Genomic DNA, 25,561 nt, shown 5'->3' on the forward strand with positions numbered 1-25,561 from the left:
TGGGAGAGATGCTCAGATTCTGCTTGGTGGAAATAAACATCGGGCTTTGCCGATTTGGGGTACTATGCGGGGTTCCGTTACCCCCGTATGGAGTGTGGGGAAGCGACGGACCGGGGAAGGAGAGTCGCCGAACCGTGGTCGCCTCTGCCTTAACTTCACGCGCTCGTCGTCCACGACCGCAGGTTGTCCGCGACCACCACGCCCGCATATGCTGTCCCGCGTCTTGCGCCCGAGCTTCAGCCCCGCTAGGTCCCTTGCACGCGCCCGGCCCTCGACGTTCTCCCCGCTGATCGTGCGCGCGATGTCTTCTACTCACGGCGAGCTGGCGCATCGGCCGCAGCCGGACAAGGTCCTGCAGGACATTGCGGACTATGTGCACAACTACAAGATTGACTCTGAGCTTGCGTACGAGACGGCACGCCTGTGCTTGATCGACACCATTGGGTGTGGATTGGAGGGCCTGCGATTCCCAGCGTGCTCCAAGTTGCTGGGTCCTGTGGTGGAGGGGACAGTGGTGCCCAATGGTATGCTATCTTGTGAGCATGGAGCGAGCAACGCTAACGTGAACTTCGTAGGCACCAAAGTCTTTGGAACCAACTACCAGCTGGATCCCATCCGCGGCGCGTTTAACATCGGTACGATCATCCGATGGCTGGACTTCAACGACTGTTTCCTCGCTGCTGAATGTACGTCTGCATCACTGACTCCTGCTCTATACTCACTGCATCACCCAGGGGGTCACCCATCTGACAACCTCGGCGCCATCCTCGCCGTCGCGGACTGGCTCACGCGCTCGGGCAAGACCTTCACCGTACACGACCTCCAGGAGGCCATGATCAAGGCGCACGAAATCCAAGGCGGCCTCGCGCTCCTCAACTCCTTCAACCGTGTCGGCCTCGACCACGTCGTGCTCGTCAAGGTCGCCTCCACCGCCGTCGTTTCCAAGATGCTCGGCCTCACGCGCGACCAGACCGTCGACGCCGTCTCGCAGGCCTTCGTCGACGGCCAGTCGCTCCGCACCTACCGGCACGCGCCTAACACGGGCCCGCGCAAGTCCTGGGCCGCCGGCGACGCGTGCTCGCGCGCCGTCAACCTCGCGCTGCTCGTGCAGAAGGGCGAGAAGGGACTGCCCTCGGTGCTCACCGCGAAGACGTGGGGCTTCTACGACGTGCTGTTCAAGGGCCGGGCCTTCGAGTTCCAGCAGCCGTTCGGGTCGTATATTATGGAGAACGTGCTGTTCAAGATCTCCTTCCCGGCGGAGTTCCACGCGCAGACGGCCGTGGAGGCGGCGCTGATCTTGCACGAGCGGCTGAAGGTGCTCGGGAAGACGGCGGAGGATATCAAGGCCGTGCGCATTCGGACGCAGGAGGCCGCGGTGCGCATCATCGACAAGCAGGGCCCGCTGGACAACTTCGCTGACCGCGATCACGCGATCAACTACATGGTCGCGTACCCGCTGATTTTCGGCGAGTTGACGTCGGAGAGCTAGTGAGTATATCATTATCCAATACCTGCGATGTGCTTGTCCAAAGTGCTGATCGTTTTCCAGCACCGACGAAGCCGCCGCGGACCCGCGCATCGACGCGCTGCGCGCAAAGATTTTCTGCGTCGAGGACAAGCGGTTCAGCGTCGATTACCACGACCCCGCGAAGCGGTCCATCGGCAACGCGCTCCTCGTCGAGCTCAACGACGGCACGGTCCTCAACGAGGTCGAGATCGAGTACCCCGTGGGCCACAAGCGCCGCCGCGCGGAGGGCACGCCGCTGCTCATGAACAAGTTCCAGAGGTAGGCACCGCTCGGTTTTCTCAACCCTCACTCGACCCTCTCGACCTTCACTCGACGTTCTCAACCTTCATGTTATGGGAACTGGACTAACGCGCCTTGCAGGCATATCTCGCACCACTTCGACACCGAGCAGCAGAAGCGGATCCTGGATACGGTCACGGACGCACCGTCGTTTGCGAAGCTGCCCGTCGATAAGTTCACGGAGCTCTTTATCAAGCAGTGAAAGGCGCGCCATGACGCTAGATCGTCACGCTGACGAAAGGATTGTACATCTACAATTGCAACCAAAATTATCTGTACCAATATCGAACAATGCTACCTTGAACTTGTTGGACTACAGTTCGTAGCAAGGCAGGCATCCATATCATCGTTGTGTGACGAGAAAGAATCTCGATCACTTCTTCGTGAAATAGCTAGACAACTTCGACATGCCCTCCGTGTTCGCCTTCTTCAACTTCTCTACGCCCTGCGAGCCTTTACCTTTCCGCTTCTTCGAATCTGCGGCGGTGGTCGTCCCGCCTTTGCCCTTCGCCGCCCCCTTCTTCCCCTTCGTGGTATTTTCAGCAGCGGTGAGGATGTCGGCTTCGTGCAGGGTTTTAAGGTGTGCTTCGAGGGGGGTGAAGCTGAGTCGAGGAGGGGGGGGGGGGGTCAGCGGTTGGATGGATGGAAGAGCGTCTAAAGATGGCGACGTACTCATATGTGGCTTTCAGGGCATTGTAAATGTCTCGAGGGAGGTACTGCGAAACGAGGTCGCAGGCAGCGCGCGTGCGGCCGACTATCCAAAAGGGGGGGAAACCGTCAGGAATGTTACCCCATTCATCGAGGTCGCGTACTTACGCTTCAGTAGCTCCTCCTTGCCATCTTCCATGAGCCCGTCTTTCGCGAGGTTGCGCGTCACCGTCTTCGAGCCCTCTTGCAAGGAGGATTCGGAGAGGCGGGCAACTTTGCGTTGGAGGTAGGCGGTGAGGATGGGTGGGGAATAGCGGTAGACAGTGATTTCGGGTGTTATGGCTGGAGGGGGTTTGACAAGTAATAGGCTTTCTCATCCTCATCAGAAAAGGGCAAGCATACCTTCACACTGACATATATTGCGCAACGCGGAGCGACAACATGGGCTCTCGAGGAAGGCCGAGAGGTCAGCAGCGTCGAGTATGGTGGAGCGGTCCTTTGGGGGATCGGCGGGGTCGGTGGCGACTTTGGTGACTATGTCTTCGACGATGTCGTCCCATGGGCGTAGTTGGCCGAGTGAGCCGTCTGGCTGGTGTGGGAGTCAATTAAAGGGACCGGAGGACGAGGGGACGCATGTAGGCGCACCGATTGCAAAGCCAACAGGAGGGGTATGAGGAGGAAAGTGGGGTCCATGGGGGTCATGACAAGTAGTCGGCCATCTGACGGAGATACTCATCAGATGGGGGAAGGGAGGGTTTGGGGAGCAACGCACCTGCGACCACATTATCGCCTAGGAACCATGACCGCTCGTTCGGTGGGGCGACTGCTTGCACCTCGGCGAGTTGGTTTCCAGTGGCATAGAGGGCAAACAGAGAGGGTATGCCTAGTCATGTCAGCAAGTGTGCGTGCAAGGGGGATGGTGCACCTACTTGTTCGTGGATGCGGTAACCGCAAGAGACGCGTCGTGGGCCCGTCCGCATGCGCCGCCGAGATGGAGTCGATGAGTTCTGGGAAAGGTTGAACTCTCTCAGCATCATTGAGTGTATCTATTGCGTACCATTTGGTAGGATGCCAAAGTAGGTCGCCATGCTGATCTACCAAATAGGCGCTCAAGGATGACGGGAGACGCGATCAGGCGCTGGTTTGTTGACGCGTTGTTTGGTCTTCGGCAAATGCCGACAGCGGAATTGCGGTCCGTGACGGAATCGGCTATTGCCGAACAACCTTCCTTCCGTCTCTCACATTCCATAAGCCCCACTGCTCATAAAGCTATGGTTGCACAACTGTATACGAGGGACTGCGAACAACACAACCCTTTGTGTGCACCTCCAGAAGTATCAGGTAATGACTGTCGTGCCCCATTGGCACCATGAGCGAGGTCGCGTGCCTTCCGTAGTTCCTTCTACTTTGCCTGTATCATTCATGTAAGTACGTGGGCTGCGATGTGCTCCGAGCCGCGCCGTACTAGCTGCGGCAATGACCTCTTGCAATGCAGGGTGTGCTTACCTCTTCGACTTGTAAAGAAATTGTGAGTGAACCGTTCATGCAAGTTTGCCCTTGCTGAGAACAATAGACAGGGGAGTGCTCGACGCGAAGGTCAGCAAAATGACCAACAAGCTACAGTGCTGCTACTCTTTTTTTATCTCGCCAAATGAGCGCCAGCAAACCTTCGTCTAGCGTCTGATGCTTGTAGATGGCCTGATATAACTTCTGCTGCACTGAAGTTGCGCAACTCGATGGACTAAGGAACGAGATCCGTGCTGACACCGCCTTCACTTGCAGGGCCAAGTCCTGGCTCGTCTCAAGCCCCACATCTCTCTGCCTTCCCTTTCTTCGCGTCCACTTCCAGATCTCACTAAACGTCGGATATCTCATCCCCCGCCGTCATGCATTTGGTGTTTGCTACTTCGTGTATCTTCATGTGCGCGAGCGTACGGGCTATTGTACTGAAGCCTATGCAACAGGTGCGTCCGCGTTTGCGGTCCTCGTATGCCAGCTCATTCCAGCAGTCCTGGGAGTTCGACCTGTACGCCGAAGATGGGCAAGTCAAGACAGTTCCTGTCTATGGTGCGTGCAGTATACCTGCGCGACGTCGTGCTTATCGGTGAACATGTCCTCGCTTGTGGCCTTACTTGCATACCCGTTTCCCTCGTCGCTCCATACTCGCCGTTTAATCTCCTCTTCACGACGTCCACACCCGCACGGCTACAACGTCGCCGTTGACATGCAGAACAATGCGAGACGATGCGCCTCAAGTGGGATCGTGGCACGGCTACAGGGTACGTAACTCGATCCTTTGGACTCGATCTCAGCTAACACGGTTGAAGAGACCCAGCGCAACGACGCCTTATTCACTCCTGGTATACACCTCGTATGCAACCGCAAACAAAACCTCCAACGCACGCACTCATATTGACCTCGACGGATCCCAGGAGATACACTGTCCCCTTCATTCTCGATCTTCCCAGTGATGCAGAGTTTGGATACGACTTCGAGGTACCGTTTCCGCCGGGCACTCAGGTAAGCATTCGTCCCAGAGGTTTAAAACAAGTCTGACCCCGTTTGTAGATGCAGATATGTATGGTGCGGTGCAATAACTCGCGTATTCTCTGGCGTCGTGCTCATCATAGGTCGCCAGTTCGATGCGAACGGTTACACCGGAGGTTGCAGCTCTCTCCTCAGCATCGTGTCGAGCGCGACGGAGCCTAGCGGATCATGTACGAATCAGACCTTCAGCCAACTCCAGAACCTCGACGTCGAGGCCAACATCGTATCGGGGCCGCTATCCAGGACGGGGTGGATACCACAGGTACTCCCAATCTCCTGCATAAACTAACGATGCTCACGAGACTCCGGTGCTCGGCCATTCAAATATCACCGAAGAATGGGACGGCCCCGTACACGGTCATAGTGGGTATCCAGCTTCGGCCTGTGCAAATTCTAGCTCATTTGTCCTCAGGTGGCGCCGCCCTCACACCTTCCGTACAATGCGACCTTTGCTTCGATAATCAGCTTCAGTGAGTAACCACGCGCGCACTTTGAACGCTGCCCCTTCGAGCTTCATGCGCAGACTGGACGGTCTCTCTGTCGTGGGGTACCCCCTTCTTTGTATCGGTGCGTTGAGTCTTCGAGTGTGTAATGGAATTCATTGAATATAGCCCTGAAGGTCACAGACGCGGAGCGCAACGTCTGGTCGTACGGCTTGCTACATAGCGGGGAAGGGACGACCTCCTGCATGGCGAAACAGTGAGCTTTTTTAGTAACATCGCTTCGTATATGCATATTGAACCCTTTTCTTTTTCTTTCCAGTCAGGGCACCGTCGTGCCAGTCGGAGCTGCTGCGGGGTCTGTCCTGGAATCGAGATGACCGGATAGCATACTCATCGTATGTCTAGTACCGGAGCTGGCGCTGCTCTCCTGGGTTTCGTCATCGGGGCTCTTGGCGTGTGGATCTTCCTCGTACGTCGCCACCTCAAAAAGGCCATTTCGCCTGCTGGAAGTGTGAACACTGGGTCGGGCTCGTCCTCGGTGCGTACCGCATCACAGACGCAGTTAGAGACGACCACCAACGGCCCTCCCTCCTCGGAGAATCCCGCAAGAAGCCAGTCCGCTCGCCGGCCTCGCGGCGACAGGAGGCAGGACAGTGGCCGCAACATCTACGTTGTGCATAGCGACGGCGGTGCTGCGCCGGTGCGGGTCTTCTACGAGGACGAGGAGGAGGGCGTGCAGCAGCTGCTACCCAACTACGTGGGCGATGGTGCGCCGGAGGGGTTGCCGGACAATACGGGAGAGCCCAGTGGGAGAAAACGGAAGGATGGCCATCCTATACCACACACAGCATCTGTGAGGATTCGCGAGGCCACGCGCAAGCCAGTAGGGCCCCGATGAGCATAGATTGTCGCACACCGTTGTCCTCGCCTTGAAAAGGACCTCCTCATTGACAATTCGAACGCTATACAAGGCAAGTGGATTCACCAGCATCACCAGAAGCAATCATGGAATGCGTCAGCAGGAGTATTGGTCGACAAGTCTCGTCAACGGTTCACGATAGATTTTGGAAAGCCTTGCGGGAAAGCGACAGCGTGCATGCAGAACGTGAAGAATGACCCGTTTATATATATACATGTTCCGAACTGCCATAATATGTATTTATCTGCATGCGGTCTACCTCTCACGCCAGGGTGCCCTGCAATGTTATCAGTCTCACAGAGGCCACTGCTCATAGATTGCCCACTCACCATCGGGTCCCACGGCGGGAACACCGTCTTCTCCTTGCCCTCAAAGACGGCCACGAGGTCGCGCGGCGCCAGCGCCTTCGGCACAACAATCTGGTACACATACTCCTCGAACCACGCGTCCGTCATCACGAAGTAGCCCTTGTCCCCGACCGCGTCGCCCCACGAGTTCTCGACCTTGTAGCGCACGGGCTTGCCCGCGGGGTCGAGGTGCACGGCGGAGATGACCATGGCGTGCGTCATGGCGGACTCGCCGACCTGGAGGCGCTCGGCCTTGGTGAGGCCGAGCTTGATGTCGAAGGCGTGCTCGTATTCGAAGAGCGCGGTATCCATGATGCCCTGGGTGCGCTCGGAGGACTGGCCGACGTCGCAGCCGAAGAAGACGGGCTGGCCGGCCTTGATCATCTTGACGACGGCGTCCTTCATGCGCTCGATCTCGGTGTTCACGTCTGGCAGGAGTTAGTGTTGAATATGTCGATGGGGGACGAGGAACCTACAGGACACCGGACGACCGCCCCAAACGTTACCGAGCCTGTCGACGGTGTAGAGCTTGCTGTACGGGTTGCGCGGGTCGTTGATGAGCGAAAAGGACTCGGCAGGGGGGTATGCCTTCGAGCTGAACGCCTTCAGGAACTGCTTCGGGGTACCCTCCCAGTGACCAGCCTTGCCATCCTCATCGTAGTAATCCCATGAGATCTTGTCATCCGGCTTGGGCGGGACGCCCAAAGTGGCAGTCATGATGGTGTAAATCTCCTTCATGAGCTCCTCCTTCTTCGAGCGGACGACAGCAAGGATGCTCGACTCGCTGAGGCTAGAGTCGGCGCGAAGCGACGCGACGAGCCTGCGCAGGATGAGGGCATGCTCCCGGAGCTTCTTGCAGAGCAAGTTGTTCAAAGGCGAAGAGAGCGATGAGTGGAAGGACTCCGGGTAGGCGGCTTGAGGGACGACGCCGTAGGTCTCGAGGATGTTGACAGCCATATCCCACTGACCACCATCGCTGATGAGGTCGCCAGCAAGGTGAGTGACGAGCCTGTCATCAAGCGGGCGGTCCGCAAGCTCGATCGATGACTCCAAGTAGTAGTTGCACTTGTTCAGCTTGTCGTAGAAGAACAGATAGCTCTGCGGGTCTGTCAGCCTTATCGCGCCTGTGGGGACACGTGAATGGGGGACGCACCTGAGACAGCTGGAAATCCTTGAGCTTCAGCTTCTTCATCACATCGTACCGGATCACGTTCGTCGTGGCGAAGAGCCAGCAGCGGCCGGAGCTCTTCTGGTTCGTGACCGGCCCCGACTTGAAGTCGATCTGGGTGTTGAAGACGTGCGAGTCGGCGACCTTGGCGCTGCGCGAGATGAGCGCGGTGCGGATGTCGTTGTGCGCGAGGATAGTGCGTGCGAGCTGCGCCTTGGGGTCCGCGGACACGTCGCTCTCCCAGGACTCCAGGTTCTGCAGGGAGAGCGCGCCATCGAGCGAGAGGGCACCCATGCGCGCGGGGAGGGAGTCTACGGCGACGCGCTGCTTCTCGTACGACTTGTCGGACTGCGACGAGCTCGACTCGGTCTCGGGTCTGGAAGATGCGGCGCCCATGGTGGTGGTGGTGGGATATAAGGTGGGAGACGTGGCGCTGGCGAGGTACCACCACGGTCGAGTATATATACGCTATCGCAAGTCGGACGCATGAGCCGATAAGATAGCCGTATCACACAATATTCCGAATTCGGCTTTGACTGAGCAGGTACTGTCGGTAGCCCTGGGAGGTTACACCGGGGCTCGGGGCTTGCAGAGCTCTGTGCTTTGCATCCAAAGTAGCAAAAACATGGGGGAAGTAAGATGGGCGTGCTGAAGAGAAGATCGTCAAGTCCAGCCTCGATGCTGGCATTCATCTGGGCGACGGCCCGGGGCCCCGTGCTATTGTTCTTTTTTGGAACCCACCGCATGTCTCCCTCCCCCTCTCAAGATCCCACCGTTCGAATCGAGTGAGTCGACTCTGTACTGGTAGTCTTCAATAATCAATTTAGGTGGACAAAGAAGCGGACCCATCAGCGTTACGACGCGCATGCTTAACCACTTCCTTGACCGATACGCCCCCTCCCACGTCCTAAACGACGTACAACCGGACCCAATGCATGGGACTCGCGGATGGTCGAGGTCAAGAGAGCGTACGCGCCCCGCTGTCGATTGGTCGTGGCGCTGTATTGAAGCCAAGATCCGGCTTTCCGGGCCGGGAAATCGACATGCCCCCGACGCGCCCAGATTCCTCAGATCTCCGACCGTTACGTTCCGCTGCTTGCTACATATACGCCCCCCATCCCCAGCGGGGGCTTTCCCTAACCCCTCATCGTTGTCCATAACCTCAAGACTATTCTTCAATAGATGGAACTGCCAGGCATGGACCCTAAGCTCCTCAACCTCAGGTACGTCGTGACTCCTTGCGAAGGTTGCTCCTTCTTCATGGACGTTATCTACAGAAACGGCACTCCAGATATTGATCTTTGCAAGCGCCTCGTCAAGATAGACCTCTACTCGATGCCAGAGAGCGCGTCCACCAGAGTAGATCCTTGGCATTGTGCCCCAGACGCACTAGACGCACTCGCCGATGAATGCGAACCGACGCCCAAATCAGATGACGACAACGAGCAGGAGAACACGCCATCTTCGTGCATCCAGTCTCTTCCTCCAGAGCTTCTCCGCCTCATCTTCTCCCAATTCATAGGCGATCGCTGCCTCGGACTCGTGCATACCGACCCTATTTGGACGCTACTCAAGGTCTGCCGCATCTGGCGCGGTGTTGCGCACGAACTGCCCACCCTCTGGAACAGGATAGACACATACACACCTGCGAGGGCGACATTCGCGTCTAGGAACCCATCCAAATCCATAGACCGCATGTTGGAGGCACGCCTCACGCTCGACGCCTACCTTGCCCGCTCGCACGATCAGCCACTCGATCTGCGGATCTCTCTTCATCCCTGGGACGGTTGGGAGCACATACTGAAGCGACTATGGGCCGAGCGTCACCGATGGGAGAGCGTCACGTTCTTGGGCGTCGGGTTGAAGATGCTGCAAGACGTGATGAGGGATGGTGACGATGCAGGTTTCCCCATGCTTCAGCAATTCAACTGGCTCGTGTCTTCGTCCAACGATATCACCGCCCGCCTGCCATTTCTCCCTGCGCCCAACCTGCACCGCTTAACCCTCGCAGGAGAGGTGCGGCCCTCTCGCCTGGCCCTCCCATGGTCGCAGATCACCCACTACGCCGGACCCGGGATCTCCTGCCGCAACACCCTTATCCTCTCCCTCATGCCCAATCTAGAGGTTTGCGCCCTCCAGGGCAACGGCATGCGCCACGGTACCGAGGACCTCGAGGTGCACGAGCTCCCCCGCCTGCGCGTCCTCGGCCTCGCGTGGCACCACCCGCACACCTGCCTCCCCTTCATCGTCGCACCCGCGCTCGAGAAGGTCATCGTAACCGCGCCCGAGTTCACGCTCCCAGGCTCGCTGTTCTCCTTCATCCAGCGCTCGGGCGGCGCGAACGTGACGACGCTGAGCGTGTACTATGACATGAGCCCGGTGTCGACGTTCAATATCATCCAGGCGTGCCCAAATCTGCGCACGCTCGTCTTGCGGCAGTCGCCCGAGTTCGCGTTGCTCGCTACGCTGGTGGAGGATTCGGTCATGCATCTGTTCAGTCTTCTGGCGGATGCCCGGCCCGCGTTGCTATCTGGACTCGAGGTCCTCAAGATAGCCCCGGCTCCGGTGCTGTCTGACGAAGACGAGGAAGAAGAGATAGCGCGCGCGATGCATCTCGCAGGACATCTCGCGTCCCTAGAACCCCGTCATCTACAGAACGTCGAGCTGTACGTCGGGGACGTCAAGGGCACGCGCTACTACCTCGACGAAGTGTACAAGGACCTGGCAGCACGCGCTAATGTGACGGTGCACGCTACTGCTGAGCTACGATTTTCGGACGACTTTGAGGAATTGGTATGCTCTTTTGTCCCTTGTCATGTTTGTTCCGCGTAGCTGATCGTCTGACAGTCTTCGGGTCTCATGTGGAAGGATCAGTGAAGGTCTGACAACACTTGACAATGCTTGGGTTTAACGTATACGTTTGGACGGCCCATCATTCAAGGCGAATTCAAAGGATGCTGTTATTCTGTCCAATGCCGCGCACACTAACATCGCGCTTTTTTGCTACAAATGTATGACCATTCCGATTCGTATGGACGCTGTAACATATGTATACTACTGTAGGGGACTTTGGGGATTCCAGGGCTTATTGTCGAAAGTCCACTCATGAACCCACACGCAAACACTTCCAATGAACATACAGGCAGCACGAGACGCAACAAAACGAGAGATACTTAGATACCCGGGGAGATACAGAGGCAGAGGACATACAAATACACTTTGGTAAACAACTTTTCGTAGCGCAGCGTTCGAAATAAAAGTCTGTCAAGCCTTCTTGCGACCCAAGCCAAGCACCCCGCTGGCCCGCGCAAGGAACTTCTTCATCTTCTCCTTCGACATGGACGGCTGCCGCTTCAGCCGCCGCTCGGGCGTCAGGTCCATGAACGAGCGAGGGTGCACGTCCGGCGGGGGCGGGAACAGCGTCGCGGCGCCCGTGCTCCGCGACGGCCGATGCGTGAACGGCGCCTGAAGGAAGGTGTTCTGGGAGGGAGGTGGCGCGTACGAGCGATGCTTTAGCTTCATGACAGGCTCAGACGCCAGCGTCGGCATCGTCCTGAGCTTGGCATTCCACTCCTGGGCCGCCGACGTCGACGTCGAGGCGAAGACGTTCATCCTTGAATGACGCTGCGCCGACACCTCGGGTGCAGTGGTCACCGCTACCGGCTGGGGCTGGAAGCTCATGCTGGTAACCTTGCGGATGGCGCGCACAACGCGTCCGACCTTGACGTCCTTTTGAGGCGCGGCAGGCGTAGGCAACGCAGGCGGAGGAGACGGTGCCGAGACGCGAGGGAGTTGCTCAAGCTGGCTGAGCGTAGCCGAGCGTCGGCGAGTCCTCGTGATGGGCGGAGATGGGGGCGACGGGACCAACGACGGAGGCGGTAGGGAGGGAAGAGGCGGCGTTGGGCGGACCCGTCGCTCCTCTGCAGGACTGGTGATGACCAAATGACGCGGATCCTCAGCCATCACGAGCGCCTCGCCCGCCATTTGCATGTCTTCATCGTCGAACGTGAGACTGTCCAGCAGTGCGACCAGCGACTTGGAGGCGGGGATCCGAGGATCGAAAGGCTCGTCCATCTCCGGAGTGTGTTTCGCCCACCCTCCATCAGCGCGAACTGTCCGCACGGCGATGCAATCCTCAGCCGCTGGCGCAGCACGCCAGGATGTCGCGCGGACGTCGACGTGGCGAGTCGACAAGGAGGGGTTGCTCTGGATGTGTCGCAGGAGTGGCGAGATGGATGGCGGTTGGGGAAACGCCATGTTCCCGTCATACATAGATGATTCGTCAGATAGCGTGCAGGAGGGTGTCGCGAGCGGCGTGGTGTTCGCGCTAGTGAGGCTGAATTCATCGCTCGCCTCAACGGCGCCGGCGGCCGGTGAAGGCTTGGGGCATTCCGAAGGGTCTGTGGACGGCGGTAGAGTGGGCGGGGGATCAATGCGACTCAGTCCGAAATCGGTACAAAAGCGGCGGGCACGTCGTGGGCTGATGGGTGGTTGGCGGAGCATGCAAGACTCGTTGGCATCCATAGCTTGTGAGGGCAAGCTGCCGAGGAACGTCAGTATGCGTGCAGGCTGTATGATGCACAGACATACTCGAAGGATGAAAGAGCGCGACGCCTAGTCGCATTCTCGTCCGGATTCGTGTCCTTCTCATCAGGGAGGCTCAAGTTCGCCAGCTGCGCGTCGAAGCTGTGCGAGGGGAAGAAATTCGCGTATCGCCGTTGGCGATTGAGCTGGGACCGTTTCACCGTAGGCGAGTTCGAAGAAAACTCTGCAGAGGTGAAGGATGCGCATCGGGGACCCGCCTCGTAGCGAGACTGATCGGCAGACGTAGAGGAATTCATTGTGGTTGGGGAAGAATGAAGGGAGGGCAGCGCAGGAGGTGGGGATAGCTCAGTCCTTTGACAGAGCCGTTATCAATGGCGGGAAGGAAAACTTCGCTGCAGGATGCGCGATGGGAAAGTGAAAGAGTGAGGCAAAGCAGCGTACGGCATCAATTCAGGAGTGCTCGGACTTGTCATTCATGCTCGCCGCCGTGTAGATTGCTTCCGAAGGACTACCGCATGCAGTGATATGGCCATCCCGATGGGGATACAAAGTCAAGTCGTTCTGGGTTGACTCTGGGAAGTAGTTGAGCTCAATTGAAGGTGACATTCATCTGGCTGGTCCTGCCTACCACTGTCAACCTATCCCCACGATCTTCGAATGTGCACGAAAGCACGAGAGCACTTTCTGAAGCCAAGTGCGGCGTATGAGAGACAAGTTCGTGCAGGACACGCTCTCTCAGGACGGAGGATGCGAGAAAAATCCCATAGGCCTAATGCGATGGTACATACAACATAGAATGCATATCTATCCCTCACTTGATGCGCTGCGTCATCTGGAGGTGACCGCTGTACTCGTCGTACGGCAGGTTCGACAAAGGAATCTCGCGCCAGAGATCCGGAGTGAGGAAAGCGTAGGTTTTGGTAAGCTGGATGTTCTGTGAGCAGATAGTCACAATCTTGAGCGGAAGACACTTACGGCAGCGAACGTTGCCTTCAAGAAGTTACCCATCGTGGCGGTGGAGCCCTTGGACTGGGTGTAGCAATCCTCAACACCAGCCAGCTGGAGCAAGCGCTTGGAAGCGGGCGCCGCGACGATACCAGTACCACGAGGGGCCGGGATGAGACGGCACATGACGGAGCCGACCTTGCCGCTGACTTTTGAGGGCACCGTGTGCGGGTCACCGAGGCTAGCACCCCAGTAACCTCTCCGGACAGGGATGACGGACAGCTTGGCGAGGATGATGGCGCCACGGATGGCGGTCGCGACTTCCTTCGCGCACTTGACACCGAGACCAACATGGCCGTCGAAGTCACCGATCGCAACGAACGCCTTGAAACGGGTGCGCTGGCCGGCACGCGTCTGCTTCTGGACGGGCATAATCTTCATGACCTCGTCCTTGAGCTTCGGCAGGAAGAAGTCGATGATCTGGAACTCCTTGACGGGGAGCGAGAAGAGGTAGATCTCCTCCATTGACTTGATCTTGCCATCCTTCACAAGACGGCCGAGCTTGGTGACGGGGACCCTTGGGGAATATGAGCAGATGCCGCACGATCACTGACTGCGACGCACCACTCCTTCTCCTCGTCCTTGCGACCACCGCGACGGGGACCGCGGCGCCCACGGCCACGATCACCACGTCCACGTCCGAATCCGCCACGACCACGGGGAGCGTCAGCCATCTTGATGAGAAGTTCTGTCGCGGCAGTCAGTACATCTGCCAGATGTGCGACCGATCCAGCGCAAAACGAGCGATTCCAGCGCCTGAGCGGTGTCCCCTCGCAAGAGAGTACATCGTTCGGCCTGTCTACGGCGAGCAGGACGGCATACTCACAGTTTTGAGGTCGCGGTCGTCGTCGGGCTTGCTGTCGAGGACCCTTACAACTTTCTGTGGACCGGGGGTCCGGTCCTGAGCGGAGGGGGCCCTGCTTGCACATGTTTGGCATCACCGGTGACCGAAATTCGGCGCAGTGGAGCCAAGCGTTCCTTGTCCTCTGCAACATCGCTGCACCGTGCACAAAGTCAATAACCCTCTGAATCAAAGTCCCCCACCAAGTTGGCACCTCATGTCGCTGAAAACAATGTCGAATTTATCGAATTATCAATCTAGTCTTTGCCCCACGTAAGTCTATGGCCAAAGTGGCGCGGCCCGATTGCTGACTCACCTGTGCAGCAACGGTCGCCAGATCGTTGGAGATGGGGCTTCACTTCCTTTCGGCGCAGATCCAAGTGTGCTAGCCGTCTGCCACATGCAGGGCAGCGACGACATGTACTACTACTCTACTACCTTCTCTGGCGGGCCGGGGGTATGTTCTTATCTTCTACATGGGAACCATTGTATTGACTTTGTGTAGTGGCGTTTTTGACATCCCCCAAGCAAAATGCCCTCCCGACCGAGGGTCGTTGGACTGTGTGACAGGCAGCCCAGCGTCCGATACCTCTTTCTCCTCCTCGCCTTCTTCGAAGTCTATCATCTATCCTCACAACAAACCACCTATTACGACCGTTCAAAGTCCCTACAGCCCGCGCGGCATCCCGATCCGCTCGCACTCTGCTGCACTCCAGACGCCGCCTCTGACGCCGGATACCGGCAGTGACAGTGATAGCGACAGCGATGTCGACGCCAACCGCCAGGACGCCCTTGACTTCCTCATGACAGTCTTTCCCGACGACGGTCTCTCGGCGCTGCCCTACGCCAAGAGCGTATCCATCAACTCGCCCGACATGGGCGCCGAGTTTAATGGAGCTGTACTTTCTCTCCCAGGCAAACCGAAGACGCTCTACGTCGACGGCAAGAATGCTCAGTCCGTTAGCCTTCGCGAGAGGTATGCTCGATCGTCCTGCCATCTGGTTCTTCACTGACTATGTCGTAGCATCGTTGCTCTTTTGGACCTTGCGGACGAGCGGCTGGGATGTGAGGCGCTCATCATCGTATTGGAGCGCGCCTCGCCTGCTCTTGGAGACTTGCTGCACTCCCTCATGTACGTTGGTGGTACGGTCGTCACGAAGCCCGACTTCCGTGTTGACCCTGCCTTCGTCATGGTTGGAATGGAGATCTAATCCAGCAGTACGTATCTTGAGAGCGAACGCGATATGCTGATCGTCGTCTGGAGACGTAGCCAAGGACCCCGTGTCTGTAGGTTCTTTCTATCCGATGTCGCTGTTGTAGGATCGTTGGCAACGCAGTGCTTGATCTACGCCCCCATGTTACTCATGCCTTACGCCTTCTTGTCTGTCTTTACTCTGGTACTTCGGTTTACGTCCAAAATCTCGTCTTGCGTAGTTCATCGTGTTTGACAATGACCTTTTGCGTACATCCAAGGGGAGCGTGGTATTGAGGTGCCTGCAGTGTGATGACGGTAGGCCGCAGCATGGTGGCAGAGCTAAATCGTGACGACTGCCGCGTTGCAAGCACCACAGTAGCCTTTGGTCCCTACGTCCATCATGTTGGGCAGCATCGTCAAGTCGCTCTACCATCTAATATGCGGGTCCTCCACGAATGAGCAAGAGACGAAGCCTCAGCAGCAACATCAAGCCGCGCAGCATGAGCGCCCTCCGAAGCAAGAACAGTGGCAGCAACAGCAACAACAGCAACAGCACAGACCCCACGAACAACGTCCTCCAAGGCAAGAGTACCCGCCCCAGCAGCAACACCGGCCGCAGGAGCAGCGCCCCCAGCACCAGGAAGCTCCGCATCATGGCGGCAAACGTACCGTAAGTCGCGTGCTGCACCTCCTTGTTCTCTTCCCCCATCCATCGCACCCTATGGGATGATCCTCGGCCTCCTGCGCGCGCTATGGAGGCCCCCGCTGCGTAGAGCCCCGCTGCCGCAGCGTCGGACGCTGTGCTTACCGCCGTATGTGCCGCTTCAGGACCCGAATCTAGTCAACCAGTCCGATCCCTACTACCTCGACCTCCGCGCGCGCGCGAATAAGGAGGGCGACGCGATGGCGCGTGCGTTTGAGGAGAGCCACACGGCGTACGCGTCTGGCAATGGCGCGCGCGCAAAGGAGCTGTCGAACGAGGGAAAGGCGCACCAGCGCCAGATGGAGGAGTTCAACAAGAAGGCCGCGGACTGGATCTTTGTCGGTGCGTGGAAACTGCTTCTGGACAATGGCTCCTCGGCTCACGATACTCTGCAGAGAACAACAAGGTGGGCTAGCTCCCGGCCTGGGCTTGGCGAAGAGGGGAACGCTGACCGCGGCCTAAGGACTCCAAACCCGGCGAGGTTGACCTTCATGGACTGTACGTCAAGGAGGCCGTCGAGCGTACCGAGATTGCCATCGAGGACGCGAAGAGGCGCGGTGATCGCGAGATTCACCTCATCGTCGGTGCGTGCTACCCTGTTGTCCCGCAGTGTCGGAGTGCTGACCCCACCTCAGGTAAGGGTCTGCATTCGAACGGGAAGGCCGCTAGGATCAAGCCTGCTATTGAACAGCTCATGGCGAAGTGCGTAGCCTCCCTCATTCTGCTCCTACTCTTTTCCCTGAACCACGTCGTAGGCACAACCTTGCTGCCGACCTCGACCCGGATAATGCTGGCGTGCTCATCGTTCAGATTGGCGGTGGAGACCATCATGGTGTCGACCCGGACGAGATTACGCGCAGGCTGGACAGAGGAGGCGAGAGCTGCCTGATCATGTAGGGACTATTCCTGGACCACTGCCCCCGGCTATATGCAGCGCATACGGCCTGTATGTAACAATGAATGTACGCTCTTGCTGGCTAGTCCGGCGCCAGTCATTGAGAGGATTGACTACGGAACTGATGCATGCGTTAGTGGGATCAACTCTTTTGAAGTCAGAAGCGATCTGGGCTGTCTGGATTGGTCCCGCTGTCAAGTTCAGATGACCGAGTGGTTAAGGTGATGCCCTGCTACGACCCGTAGTCTCAGCCCAGGCATTGTGCTTTGCACGCGGGTGTTCGAATCGCCCTCTGAACGAACCTTTTTGACCGATCTCGCTAGATTGACAGCTGCAGACATCTACAAATCTCCCAAAGCTCCGCCAGTGGAGTCGAGTCAATCCAGGATAGGTGAGCTTACTGACTCAGGTCTGACAGCAAGCGAAAGATCGTTAGAGACGAAGTGGTCGGTGGAGCACGCGTGATCTGAGTGCCTGTGGAGCACCGCACCGACGAAGTCAAGGGATAGGCTTGTGGCCGGCCTCCTCAAGAATCGGACACCTACCTGTCGGCGTATGGTTCACGGACCATTTCGAGGCAATCCCGAGCTTTTCTGGCTGCCGGAGAGTGGTATGAATTTTCAGATGTTCTGAGAGGCAGCGCCACGTGCGGCTCCACCAAAGCTCGAATCTCGCGCGCTCCACCAGCGCGGTTGTCTCTATCAATCTTTCGCCTGCTGGGATACACCGACGCGCATGCAACAGCGATGGATAGATAGCAGTGTATGCGCATTGCATAGCGTATAGGTATGTAAGAGCCGGCACCATGTACTTGTCAGAGCGGGAAACGAGGGTGGTACACGCCGGACGGACGAGGCGCGCCTTTGTAGGACGATGTGTAGGATCATGCACAGCAATGTGTATATAGGATGCATAGTCCATAGTCCGACAATGTGTACACCCCGAGAGAGCGGCAGAGACCCAAAGAGCGAGGGAGAAAGTGAAGAGTGAACGAGCGTGGTATGTGCAGCAGAGATAGAGCACGGATGGGACGGGATAAACACGGACGGGATGGGTGTAAGAGGCACAGACAGATTGCGGAGAAAGATGAGGACGTGGCTGAAGGCACGGAGAAAGATATGCACGGGAAGGTGTGAAGGTATGGTGGACGGGGCCGAGGGTATAAACACGGCGATCGCTGGTGTACACGCTATACGGGCGGAGGGCGATGCTCTACGCGGAAACGGAGAAGCTGGTGGCGCTCGGAGGGGTGCAGCATGATGAAGGGGCGGGTCGCGCGAGACGGCTCATGCGACGCGACGACCGATCGTGCAGCGTCGCGGCGGCTTATGCAATCGCCCGCGCACTCATCGATCGAAGCTCAGCACGCCCCTCACATCGTCCACAGCCGTCAAATCGGCCAGGAAGGGGATGAGATCGGTGAGCTCGGCGTCATGAGGGTCATTGAACCATGAGGAGACGGGGACGGCGTTGTTGGGGTGGAAGATGTACGAGGCGGGCGAGTTGTCGAGGATGATGGTGTCGGCGACGGGACGGCCCAGTTGGGAGAGGTCCTGGATGTGGTGTTAGCGGTTGGGCGGTTGGAATTGGTACTCGCGATTGGTAAACGAGAAGGTATGAATCTCACCTTAACGTAGTTGCCTCTATGGCTGTAGCAGCTCTCGCGGAACAGCCTGTGCGCGACGGCATGATGCACGTCCAGCTTGTCAAGTACCGGATCCGCGTACTAAGATGTCGAGTCAGTATCGGCGGAGATGTACTGATGAGATGGTCATACCTTGCTGAGACTCGCCGTAAAGACAACGACCTCGTACAGCTCCCCCATTCTCTTGAGGAAGTTGTCCACGCCTGGTCGCTTGAGTACGTGGAAGTGGTGCCAGTGGGCCTCTATTTCGACAGGAACCACAAAGTCCACTTGGGGTACCGGCTGATACATTGCCACATTAGATACAACGACAAACGGAATCGCTAGCGACGCACCTTAAAGCTGCTGTGGACCAGGGTTTCGTCCAGGTCGAGGACGAGACACTTCTTACCTACATGCTCAGGGGCGATCGGCGGGAGCAGAGGCCGAGGTTTGCCATCCTGCGCGAGTCAACGTCGAGCGCGGAGGCGAGGTTGAAGCACACTTACTGGACCGATTGGTATGCCATTGCCCCCGTTCTTGATGAGCCGGTCTTCCTCGGCTTGCTCGTCGTAAGATTGTTGGTCGTCCGCGTCGTATTCCGTGTAAGCCCCCTCCGAGCCAGACTCCCGCGTGTGCGTTCTTGTCAAAGGCACGTCGCCCGTCGACCCAGGTGGCTGGACGGCGCCTGATGTGACGCCATCTGGGTCTTCGTCGGTGGGCACCGCGGTGGGTGGGGGGATGATGATCTCTGCATTGACTGGCGTAGACATAACGGTGTCAACGGGGGGAATTGCCAAGGGGGAAGGTGAAGGATCACTTGATGTAGATGCCGCTTTCTCTGAGCTCGAGCGTTCCGAGGCTATATCCGCTTGTTTGCCTGATGGCGCGAGGGCCACCTTTGTTGTCGGGTCGGCAGCGTCATCCGCGATGTTTGTGGCGGACATGCAGGGGACCAGCTTGCGCATGATGCGCGAGAGGGAGGAGGGCCTGCGTGCCGCATTTTCTGCCCGAGCGCGCGGCTTGCCGACGGTGGTGGATGAGGGCGCGCCCTGCGATGCGGTGGACTGATTTTGGCGGCGCCGATAGAAGGGGGAACGCTTGTCATTTGGGGCGGTGAGGGTCGTGCTGAGGGATCCCTTCTCTTTGTCCCCCTCCAGGCTGGGGGATGTCGCGTCCGTGGCGGCCTGGCTATGCCCGGTACTCGACGGCTGCTGCTTCGGGGCCAGCCCGTCGTCGGGGGAGCCAGTCAAAGTACCTATCAGGGGCACATTAGGGGCGGGGAGCGACTATCCGCTAGCCTGTACGCACGATCGGTACCGCCTGTGGACTCTGACGGGTGCTCGAGTGCGGCTACGGCCTTGTCGGACGCTTTCTCATCCGGGGCTGCCTTGTCGTTCTGCGTTGCCTTGTTGCGGGACGAGGTCGAAAAGAGGCGCTGCCGCAGAGATGTCTTTCGCGTCGTCGTCGGCGACGATGACGGGGTGGTTTGCGGCGCAGCCATAGCAGCAGGGCCGGCGCTCTGAGCGGGGGAACGGCGGGGACAATGGCGGGCGTGAGTTATTTCTCGGCGACAAGCGAACGATACTTGCACTTGTTGATCAGCGCCCCTGATCGCATTTCGGCCCCGCCGCACCGCCGATCCCGTCGACCGCATCGTCCTTGTCCTGAACCTCGATGTTCACCGAACGCCATGCACTTCACCCAACATGACCATAATCTTCGTGCAAACTCCTTTCCCGTGCTCAGGAAGACAGCCTTTCAGACCTTTTGTTCAAAACAAGCAAGCACCCTCAGGATTGCTCAGAAGCAGAGATAGGCGGCCGAAACAGCGACTGATTTCATTTCCCTCTTACATGACTACGCCGCCACTTCGAAAGTCCACTGTCAGGGACCTGCACGAGCATACCACCATAATTCACCCGCCACGCGATCGAGCTCATCGAGCAGTTTATCCATGCCCTTCCGGTGGGTATTGTCCTCTCTAGGGCCCTCTATAGGGATCGTCATTATGGTAATCGTCAAATCGTTGAGAGCAGTTTACAGAGTCTACAAAATACGAGATACAATGTGTAGAAATACGCCCTCGCTCGTACAATATAGCCAGTTGAAGTGCTACTGCGGCGCGTGGCCATCACGTCCCTAGTGTTGCACATCCATCGCACTTTGCCGCATCTGCATCTCCTTGATCCGTTGCCCTACTTGGTACCACTGGTGTCTCTCAACAATATCTCTAACCTGTCGCCCTGCTACGACTTGCTCCAGTCGAGGAAAGAGTCCCAACAGAAATGTAGCCAAGGTCTCCGGGTCCGACTCGGACACCAAATTGAATGTGAGTCGTACCGCAGCTTCATTGACCTCCACAGAGCTCAGTGGTTGCCCGATCTGGGTGAGCTGAGGAGCAGGGGCCGTCGCATCCGCCAGAGGAAGGTCGATCCGTTCTATATAGTGACAGCACTGCGCCAGAACGCCGAGCGTGGCCAGCGTGCACCTGCCCACGGCATCCTCGGCCTCGACGCACAACGTCTGCAGCCGCGGCCAGTGGGGGAAGAGTCGCTCATAGTCCGCGTCCGCGAGCATGCTCTGCGATGCCCGCCCCCCAAGCAGTAACAGCGTTTCGAGGTTCTCAGCCGCGGTCAACGGTGCGAGGTGTGCCATTTGTAGCGCCCAACCCTGCCAGGAGATGGCGACGACCTGCAGCATAGATGCATCGAGGTGCGAGTGGATCGTTGATGCGAGGTCCAGAAGGTGAGTGTCGTCCCCATGATCGCCAAAGTCGACCTCCAACTCTGAGAGCGCGGTGCAAGCTGCAGCGATCGCAGCTGCGGTGCACGTCGCGGTCGCGGCCTCCCGAACTTTCAAGCTGCGTAGATTTGGTAGGCTCGCTTTTGTAGGGTATGGCGCACTGAGTTGGGCATCGTCATAGGCGTTATCGTAAGCGACGGTCAATTCGCACAGAGATTTGCAGCCGTAAAGACGCTGGAGGAGCGTGGTAGAGAAGGGTACTTTGATGAATGACAAAACCAGCGAGGCTGGCTGACACGCAAGGAAAGCATCGACGACGGAGATTGCATGCGCGCGACATGCCGCCTCGTCACTGAGTCCTGGTCCATGCTTCGGCACCCAGACGATCCAAACGTCACCGACAGCATGCAGCCTGTGCGCGTCAGGTAAGCAGAAGGGCGATATCTTATGACAATCCAGATCCACGATTGTGTTGGTGTGGTAAAAGACGTCCATGAACCCATCGGGGACTGGCCGAGTATGTAGGTCGCCAGGCGTTCCACGGAAGTTGAGACAGTCGATCTGCGAAAAGAGCGGTCGCTTGGGAGGACGGCGCGCCACTTCCTTCAGGAGACTCGGGGAGTGCGATAGCAGCTCGAAAGTGATGCTTCGGACGAGACGAGCGCGTCGATACACATGCGACCAGTCATCCTCGGTGATTTTCCGAGTGAAGGCCTTGAAGTAAAGAAGATAAGATACGAATTGCATGGATTCAAGGAAAACACCACCCACAAAAGTGTAAGGGAGCACAATAGACTGCGGGAATCTGTTGACCCGCCATGCATCCTTGGGCATGAGCATGAGCAGAGGGATCAGATTGGGCAGTTCCTTCCAAAGCAGCGTCTCGCCCACATCCTGCCAGTCCTTGCAAACGAGGATCGCACTGAGCAGGTCTCGCTTCTCACTCAATAAGTCGAATATGGCGATCTGTATGTCCAGAATACATAGAGCCAGATGCATGCTGATCACTGATGACGGTCGGGAGCAAGGTGCGGCTCCCGGCCCGTCTAGTGATTGGCGCCCACAAGTTGTCTACAACGCATTCGGAGTCCTCAAACCCCATCATGGTCTCCGCTGCGGCTGGCTGCATGATGTAGGCTCGAGTCTTGTTAAGACGAAGATCCGTTCGATTTCCAAAGTGAGGGTCCTATTTTGAAGAACAGATAGACCTACTTGGTGAACCAGGTGAGAGGTCGATGAGGCGATTGCAAGCGAACTACTCTGTCAAGCCCTGGAGAATGGTTACTCGAAGAATTTCCGTACCAGTTTGTTGCTTTCGGCCAGTACACTCCCGGCTTCCAGTGCGCCGCAAAGGTTCAGAGCGCCCAGTCTCGCGCCATGCTGGCATGCCGCCTTGTTCCAAACTCGTCCCATTCAAGGATGTACAGCACCCTGCAACTTGCCAGCATACGGGCCGCATTGATCACTGCCAAGTTGGACTTACCCGACCTCGGCGGTCGGCCAGTGATATTTTGGTCAATCCTCAATGCTCCAGCCGAGCAATAGCAGCAGTGCGTCCTCGTCCGTCTTCCCGCACCGCTGCAAGTCCATGACTCCTGTGCCATCAACCCCTGTCGTACTTCCTCCACACACCGCTAGTACCCCATGGCCTCCCCAGACACCCGCGCCCTCAGATCGTCGACCATTCGTCGTAAGCACACGTGGCAAGCAGTGTTGGGGGGGTCAGGTCAGAGACGCTGACCTGACCCCGGGGTCAAGGGGTCAGTCAGGTCAGGTCAGCGTGCCGGAGGGCGACTGACCCCTGGTCAGAAGGGGTCAACGGGAATTGCCGACATCACGTGAGCTACCATACGCGTTCGCCCCCCAGGTCCAGTAAGAGCTTGTGTTGGGAACTACATGGTTTCACGACGGAATCCCTCCGTTTCCATGTAGTTTGTGGAGCCTTCCATGTAGATCTCACCTGGGTTAGACAGTTCGGTTTGACAACGCGGAACGATATGTCTCGGGACGGAATGGCTGCGTATTTGTCTCGGCCCCTTGCTTTCCGCCGCGAGACCTGAATAGGGGCAATGGATACATATAAGGACAGGTCGTGGGAATTGGTTGTGTTTGGCCCCCGCTCGCCCGCGTGCTGCTTCCTGCTTTCATACCACCACTGTTCCTCTTCCTCTTCTACTTTCGCCACCTCTATTATACACTACAGCATCTATACAATACGCTATGTGAATGTTTTCATACTCGGCGTGTTGCGTCACAACTTATGAACTGCAGATTATTCTATTCGCACTCGACGCATCTGGATACTCCACCGACGCCTGCAGTATGTTCTACATTCTCGCCTAGCCAGACTCCTTAACCTTCCATCAGCATATCATTCCTACGCTACTAGCGAGCGCAATATGCCTTGATGGTCCGCGCTTCATTGTTGGCCTATAGACCCGCGTATCGTGCATCTCCTTTCCTATATTTCCATCGCATTTGCCTGAACGTCCGGCGGGTGGACATCTCTTTAGATCTTTCATAAGAAGTATTTTAGTTAGGTGTGAAGTCCCCACAATCAATTTACGTGCTGGTCGGAAAGTGGAGAGCAGCGTGGAGACATAGTACAATGATCAGACAGCAGCCTCTTTGGCCTTGAACTAAAGCGGCGAGTTGACAATTTGGGCGAAAACCACTTGCGAGATGAGGTGGTTTACAACTTATTTATTGAGGAGAGTCTATTGCTATCTACTACTATATTGAACACAATATAGGGCGCGAGCTAGCATCGACGTCGTCATGCTCGATCGACACGCACGACTGCCAAGGTCAAGTGATGAGGCGAAGAAGTTGGATCGATGACTGCGCGCAAGCGCGGGTCATCGTATCCAATCTTCGAAGCCACATCGCGCGACCGAGGCAGCCGAAGTGGAAGGTCGAGCAGGTCGTCGTCGATGCGTGGCGAGCGCTTGCGTGGGGGAGGCACATGATCGTCGCGGTAGCGCAAGGGAAGGGGGTGTGGGGGAGACCGTAGGTTTCCCCCACTGCGCGTCTCCCACATGATCGTCGCGCAGCGCAAGGGAAGGGGGTCTGGGGGGAAACGTAGGTTTCCCCCAGCCGCCGGAGGCTACCCGAGGCTGGCAAACTCCGCAGGGCGCTGTATAGGGGTAGCGCCGATTCAATCGCTCCTCGCCCATGATCAAAGTCGGCGGGATGTGGTGAGTGGGAGAAAAGGAGGGCGAGGTGGAAGGATAAAGGTAGGGCAGGGAGGGGGAGGGCGGGCGTCGACAGGGACCCTGCACATGAGGGGGGTCAGCGTGAATGAGCAAGCGAGCAAGGTGTTGCCACGCACCGATGAAATTCCTGCAGAAGCCTCGCATCCTCGCACCATTCTAGGCGGTGGCGGGTATTCCAAGCATGTATTTGATAGGAGGACGCGTCGTGGACGTCGTGTACGATGATGAGGGGAGGAGGAAAGGGAGTAAAGGGGAAGGGGCGGGACCAATGGTACAATTAGGGGAACAATACGTCCCGTGTTTGTCTCAGTTGACCTCGGGGGGTCGGTCCGCCCTACCGTGTCTACATCCGCGCCTACATCCGCACCTACATCCGTTACATGGTTTCGCATCTGAGTCGGTGTGTTTCCGAACTCAGTCCTGCTCTCGGTATGCACTCAACGTAAGGAGGGGACGGGAAGCATAAATAGAGGGTGTGCCACCGTGTCCGGCAATTCCCGAAGAGGTCAGCTCGCGTCGAGTCCTGGTGCAGGCATTCACCACCACGCGACGTTCGAAGGACCAGCTTACGCAGTCTTTGAGGTAGTAAGTTGTGAAATATATTGGTTGCTGAACAGGCAGCAACGACGTAGCAAGGCAGGCTGCCAATGCCATCTGAATGAGTCGATACCTTCCGTCGACACGAAAGCAGGGTCGAGAGACGTCCTTACGATGACAGGATATATTCCAGATTTTCCTGGAATTTATGCGATTTTTATGCGATTTTTGGAGGCTGACCCCTCCCTAGGATGGGGTCAGGTCAGGTCAGCTACGAGGCCAAAGGTCAGTGACCCCTGACCCGGGGTCATGACCCCGGGTCAGCGCAACACTGGTGGCAAGAAGCGCGCGGAAGCGACGACGCAGCCCCGACTGTA

At 57.6% G+C, this 25,561-nt stretch overlaps 12 protein-coding genes and 1 non-coding gene across 13 annotated transcripts; 6 read left to right on the top strand and 7 right to left on the bottom strand.

Annotated features, from left to right (window-relative positions):
• The first annotated feature begins 143 nt into the window (after window positions 1-143).
• On the top strand, window positions 144-2,224 carry SCHCODRAFT_02632757 (2-methylcitrate dehydratase). Its single transcript, XM_003030361.2, has 5 exons — window positions 144-524; window positions 576-686; window positions 735-1,488; window positions 1,550-1,786; window positions 1,889-2,224. The coding sequence occupies exons 1-5, from the start codon at window positions 209-211 to the stop codon at window positions 2,007-2,009; spliced, it is 1,539 nt and encodes a 512-aa protein (XP_003030407.2). The 5' UTR covers window positions 144-208; the 3' UTR covers window positions 2,010-2,224.
• SCHCODRAFT_02584300 (uncharacterized protein) lies at window positions 2,181-3,543 on the bottom strand (the record flags this gene model as incomplete). The annotated part of the gene is made up of 8 exons (XM_003029953.2): window positions 2,181-2,409; window positions 2,480-2,561; window positions 2,624-2,797; window positions 2,858-3,044; window positions 3,101-3,174; window positions 3,228-3,338; window positions 3,385-3,462; window positions 3,513-3,543. 8 exons carry the CDS (start codon window positions 3,541-3,543, stop codon window positions 2,181-2,183), a joined length of 966 nt encoding a protein of 321 aa, XP_003029999.1.
• Window positions 3,544-4,341: 798 nt separating this feature from the next.
• Window positions 4,342-6,343, top strand: SCHCODRAFT_01098122 (uncharacterized protein; the record flags this gene model as incomplete). The annotated part of the gene is made up of 13 exons (XM_050341024.1): window positions 4,342-4,419; window positions 4,462-4,522; window positions 4,686-4,734; window positions 4,791-4,826; window positions 4,888-4,975; window positions 5,024-5,038; window positions 5,094-5,264; window positions 5,305-5,365; window positions 5,415-5,472; window positions 5,526-5,569; window positions 5,614-5,701; window positions 5,765-5,800; window positions 5,851-6,343. The coding sequence occupies 13 exons, from the start codon at window positions 4,342-4,344 to the stop codon at window positions 6,341-6,343; spliced, it is 1,278 nt and encodes a 425-aa protein (XP_050199364.1).
• Window positions 6,344-6,426: 83 nt separating this feature from the next.
• Window positions 6,427-8,314, bottom strand: SCHCODRAFT_02632766 (peptidase C1B, bleomycin hydrolase). Its single transcript, XM_003029952.2, has 4 exons — window positions 7,865-8,314; window positions 7,188-7,809; window positions 6,694-7,139; window positions 6,427-6,641 (listed from the first exon to the last, which is right to left on the bottom strand). The coding sequence occupies exons 1-4, from the start codon at window positions 8,273-8,275 to the stop codon at window positions 6,627-6,629; spliced, it is 1,494 nt and encodes a 497-aa protein (XP_003029998.1). The 5' UTR covers window positions 8,276-8,314; the 3' UTR covers window positions 6,427-6,626.
• Window positions 8,315-9,061: 747 nt separating this feature from the next.
• Window positions 9,062-10,756, top strand: SCHCODRAFT_01098144 (uncharacterized protein; the record flags this gene model as incomplete). Its single annotated transcript, XM_003030359.2, has 3 exons — window positions 9,062-9,102; window positions 9,157-10,672; window positions 10,727-10,756. 3 exons carry the CDS (start codon window positions 9,062-9,064, stop codon window positions 10,754-10,756), a joined length of 1,587 nt encoding a protein of 528 aa, XP_003030405.1.
• Window positions 10,757-10,942: 186 nt separating this feature from the next.
• Window positions 10,943-11,545, bottom strand: SCHCODRAFT_02632771 (uncharacterized protein). Its single transcript, XM_003029951.2, has one exon. It carries the CDS (start codon window positions 11,489-11,491, stop codon window positions 11,144-11,146), a length of 348 nt encoding a protein of 115 aa, XP_003029997.2. The 5' UTR covers window positions 11,492-11,545; the 3' UTR covers window positions 10,943-11,143.
• Window positions 11,546-13,167: 1,622 nt separating this feature from the next.
• On the bottom strand, window positions 13,168-14,307 carry SCHCODRAFT_02632775 (ribosomal protein S5). Its single transcript, XM_050345731.1, has 3 exons — window positions 13,994-14,307; window positions 13,400-13,946; window positions 13,168-13,349 (listed from the first exon to the last, which is right to left on the bottom strand). Exons 1-3 carry the CDS (start codon window positions 14,101-14,103, stop codon window positions 13,236-13,238), a joined length of 771 nt encoding a protein of 256 aa, XP_050199365.1. The 5' UTR covers window positions 14,104-14,307; the 3' UTR covers window positions 13,168-13,235.
• Window positions 14,308-14,487: 180 nt separating this feature from the next.
• Window positions 14,488-15,481, top strand: SCHCODRAFT_02506992 (uncharacterized protein; the record flags this gene model as incomplete). Its single annotated transcript, XM_050343187.1, has 4 exons — window positions 14,488-14,543; window positions 14,595-14,731; window positions 14,799-15,246; window positions 15,295-15,481. 4 exons carry the CDS (start codon window positions 14,488-14,490, stop codon window positions 15,479-15,481), a joined length of 828 nt encoding a protein of 275 aa, XP_050199366.1.
• Window positions 15,482-15,803: 322 nt separating this feature from the next.
• On the top strand, window positions 15,804-17,163 carry SCHCODRAFT_02632783 (DUF1771-domain-containing protein). The gene is made up of 6 exons (XM_050345732.1): window positions 15,804-16,135; window positions 16,294-16,510; window positions 16,564-16,574; window positions 16,632-16,752; window positions 16,804-16,870; window positions 16,924-17,163. The coding sequence occupies exons 1-6, from the start codon at window positions 15,866-15,868 to the stop codon at window positions 17,063-17,065; spliced, it is 828 nt and encodes a 275-aa protein (XP_050199367.1). The 5' UTR covers window positions 15,804-15,865; the 3' UTR covers window positions 17,066-17,163.
• Window positions 17,164-17,261: 98 nt separating this feature from the next.
• SCHCODRAFT_t156 lies at window positions 17,262-17,362 on the top strand. Its single transcript has one exon. It is a non-coding gene; the product is annotated as a tRNA-Ser (tRNA).
• A 1,047-nt stretch (window positions 17,363-18,409) lies between these two features.
• SCHCODRAFT_01099712 (NIF-domain-containing protein) lies at window positions 18,410-19,460 on the bottom strand (the record flags this gene model as incomplete). Its single annotated transcript, XM_003029949.2, has 5 exons — window positions 18,410-18,616; window positions 18,691-18,789; window positions 18,841-18,990; window positions 19,044-19,148; window positions 19,197-19,460. The coding sequence occupies 5 exons, from the start codon at window positions 19,458-19,460 to the stop codon at window positions 18,410-18,412; spliced, it is 825 nt and encodes a 274-aa protein (XP_003029995.2).
• A 1,078-nt stretch (window positions 19,461-20,538) lies between these two features.
• On the bottom strand, window positions 20,539-22,470 carry SCHCODRAFT_02547974 (uncharacterized protein). The gene is made up of 2 exons (XM_050343651.1): window positions 22,204-22,470; window positions 20,539-22,146 (listed from the first exon to the last, which is right to left on the bottom strand). Exons 1-2 carry the CDS (start codon window positions 22,429-22,431, stop codon window positions 20,830-20,832), a joined length of 1,545 nt encoding a protein of 514 aa, XP_050199368.1. The 5' UTR covers window positions 22,432-22,470; the 3' UTR covers window positions 20,539-20,829.
• Window positions 22,471-24,118: 1,648 nt separating this feature from the next.
• Window positions 24,119-24,953, bottom strand: SCHCODRAFT_02632791 (uncharacterized protein). Its single transcript, XM_050345733.1, has one exon. It carries the CDS (start codon window positions 24,606-24,608, stop codon window positions 24,291-24,293), a length of 318 nt encoding a protein of 105 aa, XP_050199369.1. The 5' UTR covers window positions 24,609-24,953; the 3' UTR covers window positions 24,119-24,290.
• Between the last annotated feature and the right edge of the window lie 608 nt (window positions 24,954-25,561).

Source organism: Schizophyllum commune, assembly GCF_000143185.2.
Source record: "Schizophyllum commune H4-8 unplaced genomic scaffold SCHCOscaffold_8, whole genome shotgun sequence".
In the NCBI taxonomy this organism is placed as follows: domain Eukaryota; kingdom Fungi; phylum Basidiomycota; class Agaricomycetes; order Agaricales; family Schizophyllaceae; genus Schizophyllum; species Schizophyllum commune.

What these genes read in the sequence shown, in the direction of transcription:
- SCHCODRAFT_02547974 (XM_050343651.1), bottom strand. Translation starts at nt 22,431, where the DNA reads ATGCATCTGGCTCTATGTATTCTGGACATACAGATCGCCATATTCGAC. An exon ending in TTGTGCTCCCTTACACTTTT is followed by an intron (nt 22,147 to 22,203) that starts GTGGGTGGTGTT and finishes CTTTACTTCAAG; the next exon opens with GCCTTCACTCGGAAAATCAC.
- SCHCODRAFT_02632783 (XM_050345732.1), top strand. Translation starts at nt 15,866, where the DNA reads ATGTTGGGCAGCATCGTCAAGTCGCTCTACCATCTAATATGCGGGTCC. An exon ending in ATCATGGCGGCAAACGTACC is followed by an intron (nt 16,136 to 16,293) that starts GTAAGTCGCGTG and finishes GTGCCGCTTCAG; the next exon opens with GACCCGAATCTAGTCAACCA. An exon ending in ATTGAACAGCTCATGGCGAA is followed by an intron (nt 16,871 to 16,923) that starts GTGCGTAGCCTC and finishes ACCACGTCGTAG; the next exon opens with GCACAACCTTGCTGCCGACC.
- SCHCODRAFT_02632757 (XM_003030361.2), top strand. Translation starts at nt 209, where the DNA reads ATGCTGTCCCGCGTCTTGCGCCCGAGCTTCAGCCCCGCTAGGTCCCTT. An exon ending in GAGTTGACGTCGGAGAGCTA is followed by an intron (nt 1,489 to 1,549) that starts GTGAGTATATCA and finishes ATCGTTTTCCAG; the next exon opens with CACCGACGAAGCCGCCGCGG. An exon ending in CTCATGAACAAGTTCCAGAG is followed by an intron (nt 1,787 to 1,888) that starts GTAGGCACCGCT and finishes CGCGCCTTGCAG; the next exon opens with GCATATCTCGCACCACTTCG.
- SCHCODRAFT_02632771 (XM_003029951.2), bottom strand. Translation starts at nt 11,491, where the DNA reads ATGAACGTCTTCGCCTCGACGTCGACGTCGGCGGCCCAGGAGTGGAAT.
- SCHCODRAFT_02632766 (XM_003029952.2), bottom strand. Translation starts at nt 8,275, where the DNA reads ATGGGCGCCGCATCTTCCAGACCCGAGACCGAGTCGAGCTCGTCGCAG. An exon ending in AGGATTTCCAGCTGTCTCAG is followed by an intron (nt 7,810 to 7,864) that starts GTGCGTCCCCCA and finishes ACAGACCCGCAG; the next exon opens with AGCTATCTGTTCTTCTACGA. An exon ending in GGGCGGTCGTCCGGTGTCCT is followed by an intron (nt 7,140 to 7,187) that starts GTAGGTTCCTCG and finishes AACTCCTGCCAG; the next exon opens with ACGTGAACACCGAGATCGAG.
- SCHCODRAFT_02632791 (XM_050345733.1), bottom strand. Translation starts at nt 24,608, where the DNA reads ATGGGCGAGGAGCGATTGAATCGGCGCTACCCCTATACAGCGCCCTGC.
- SCHCODRAFT_02632775 (XM_050345731.1), bottom strand. Translation starts at nt 14,103, where the DNA reads ATGGCTGACGCTCCCCGTGGTCGTGGCGGATTCGGACGTGGACGTGGT. An exon ending in AAGGACGAGGAGAAGGAGTG is followed by an intron (nt 13,947 to 13,993) that starts GTGCGTCGCAGT and finishes ATATTCCCCAAG; the next exon opens with GGTCCCCGTCACCAAGCTCG. An exon ending in TGAAGGCAACGTTCGCTGCC is followed by an intron (nt 13,350 to 13,399) that starts GTAAGTGTCTTC and finishes CAGAACATCCAG; the next exon opens with CTTACCAAAACCTACGCTTT.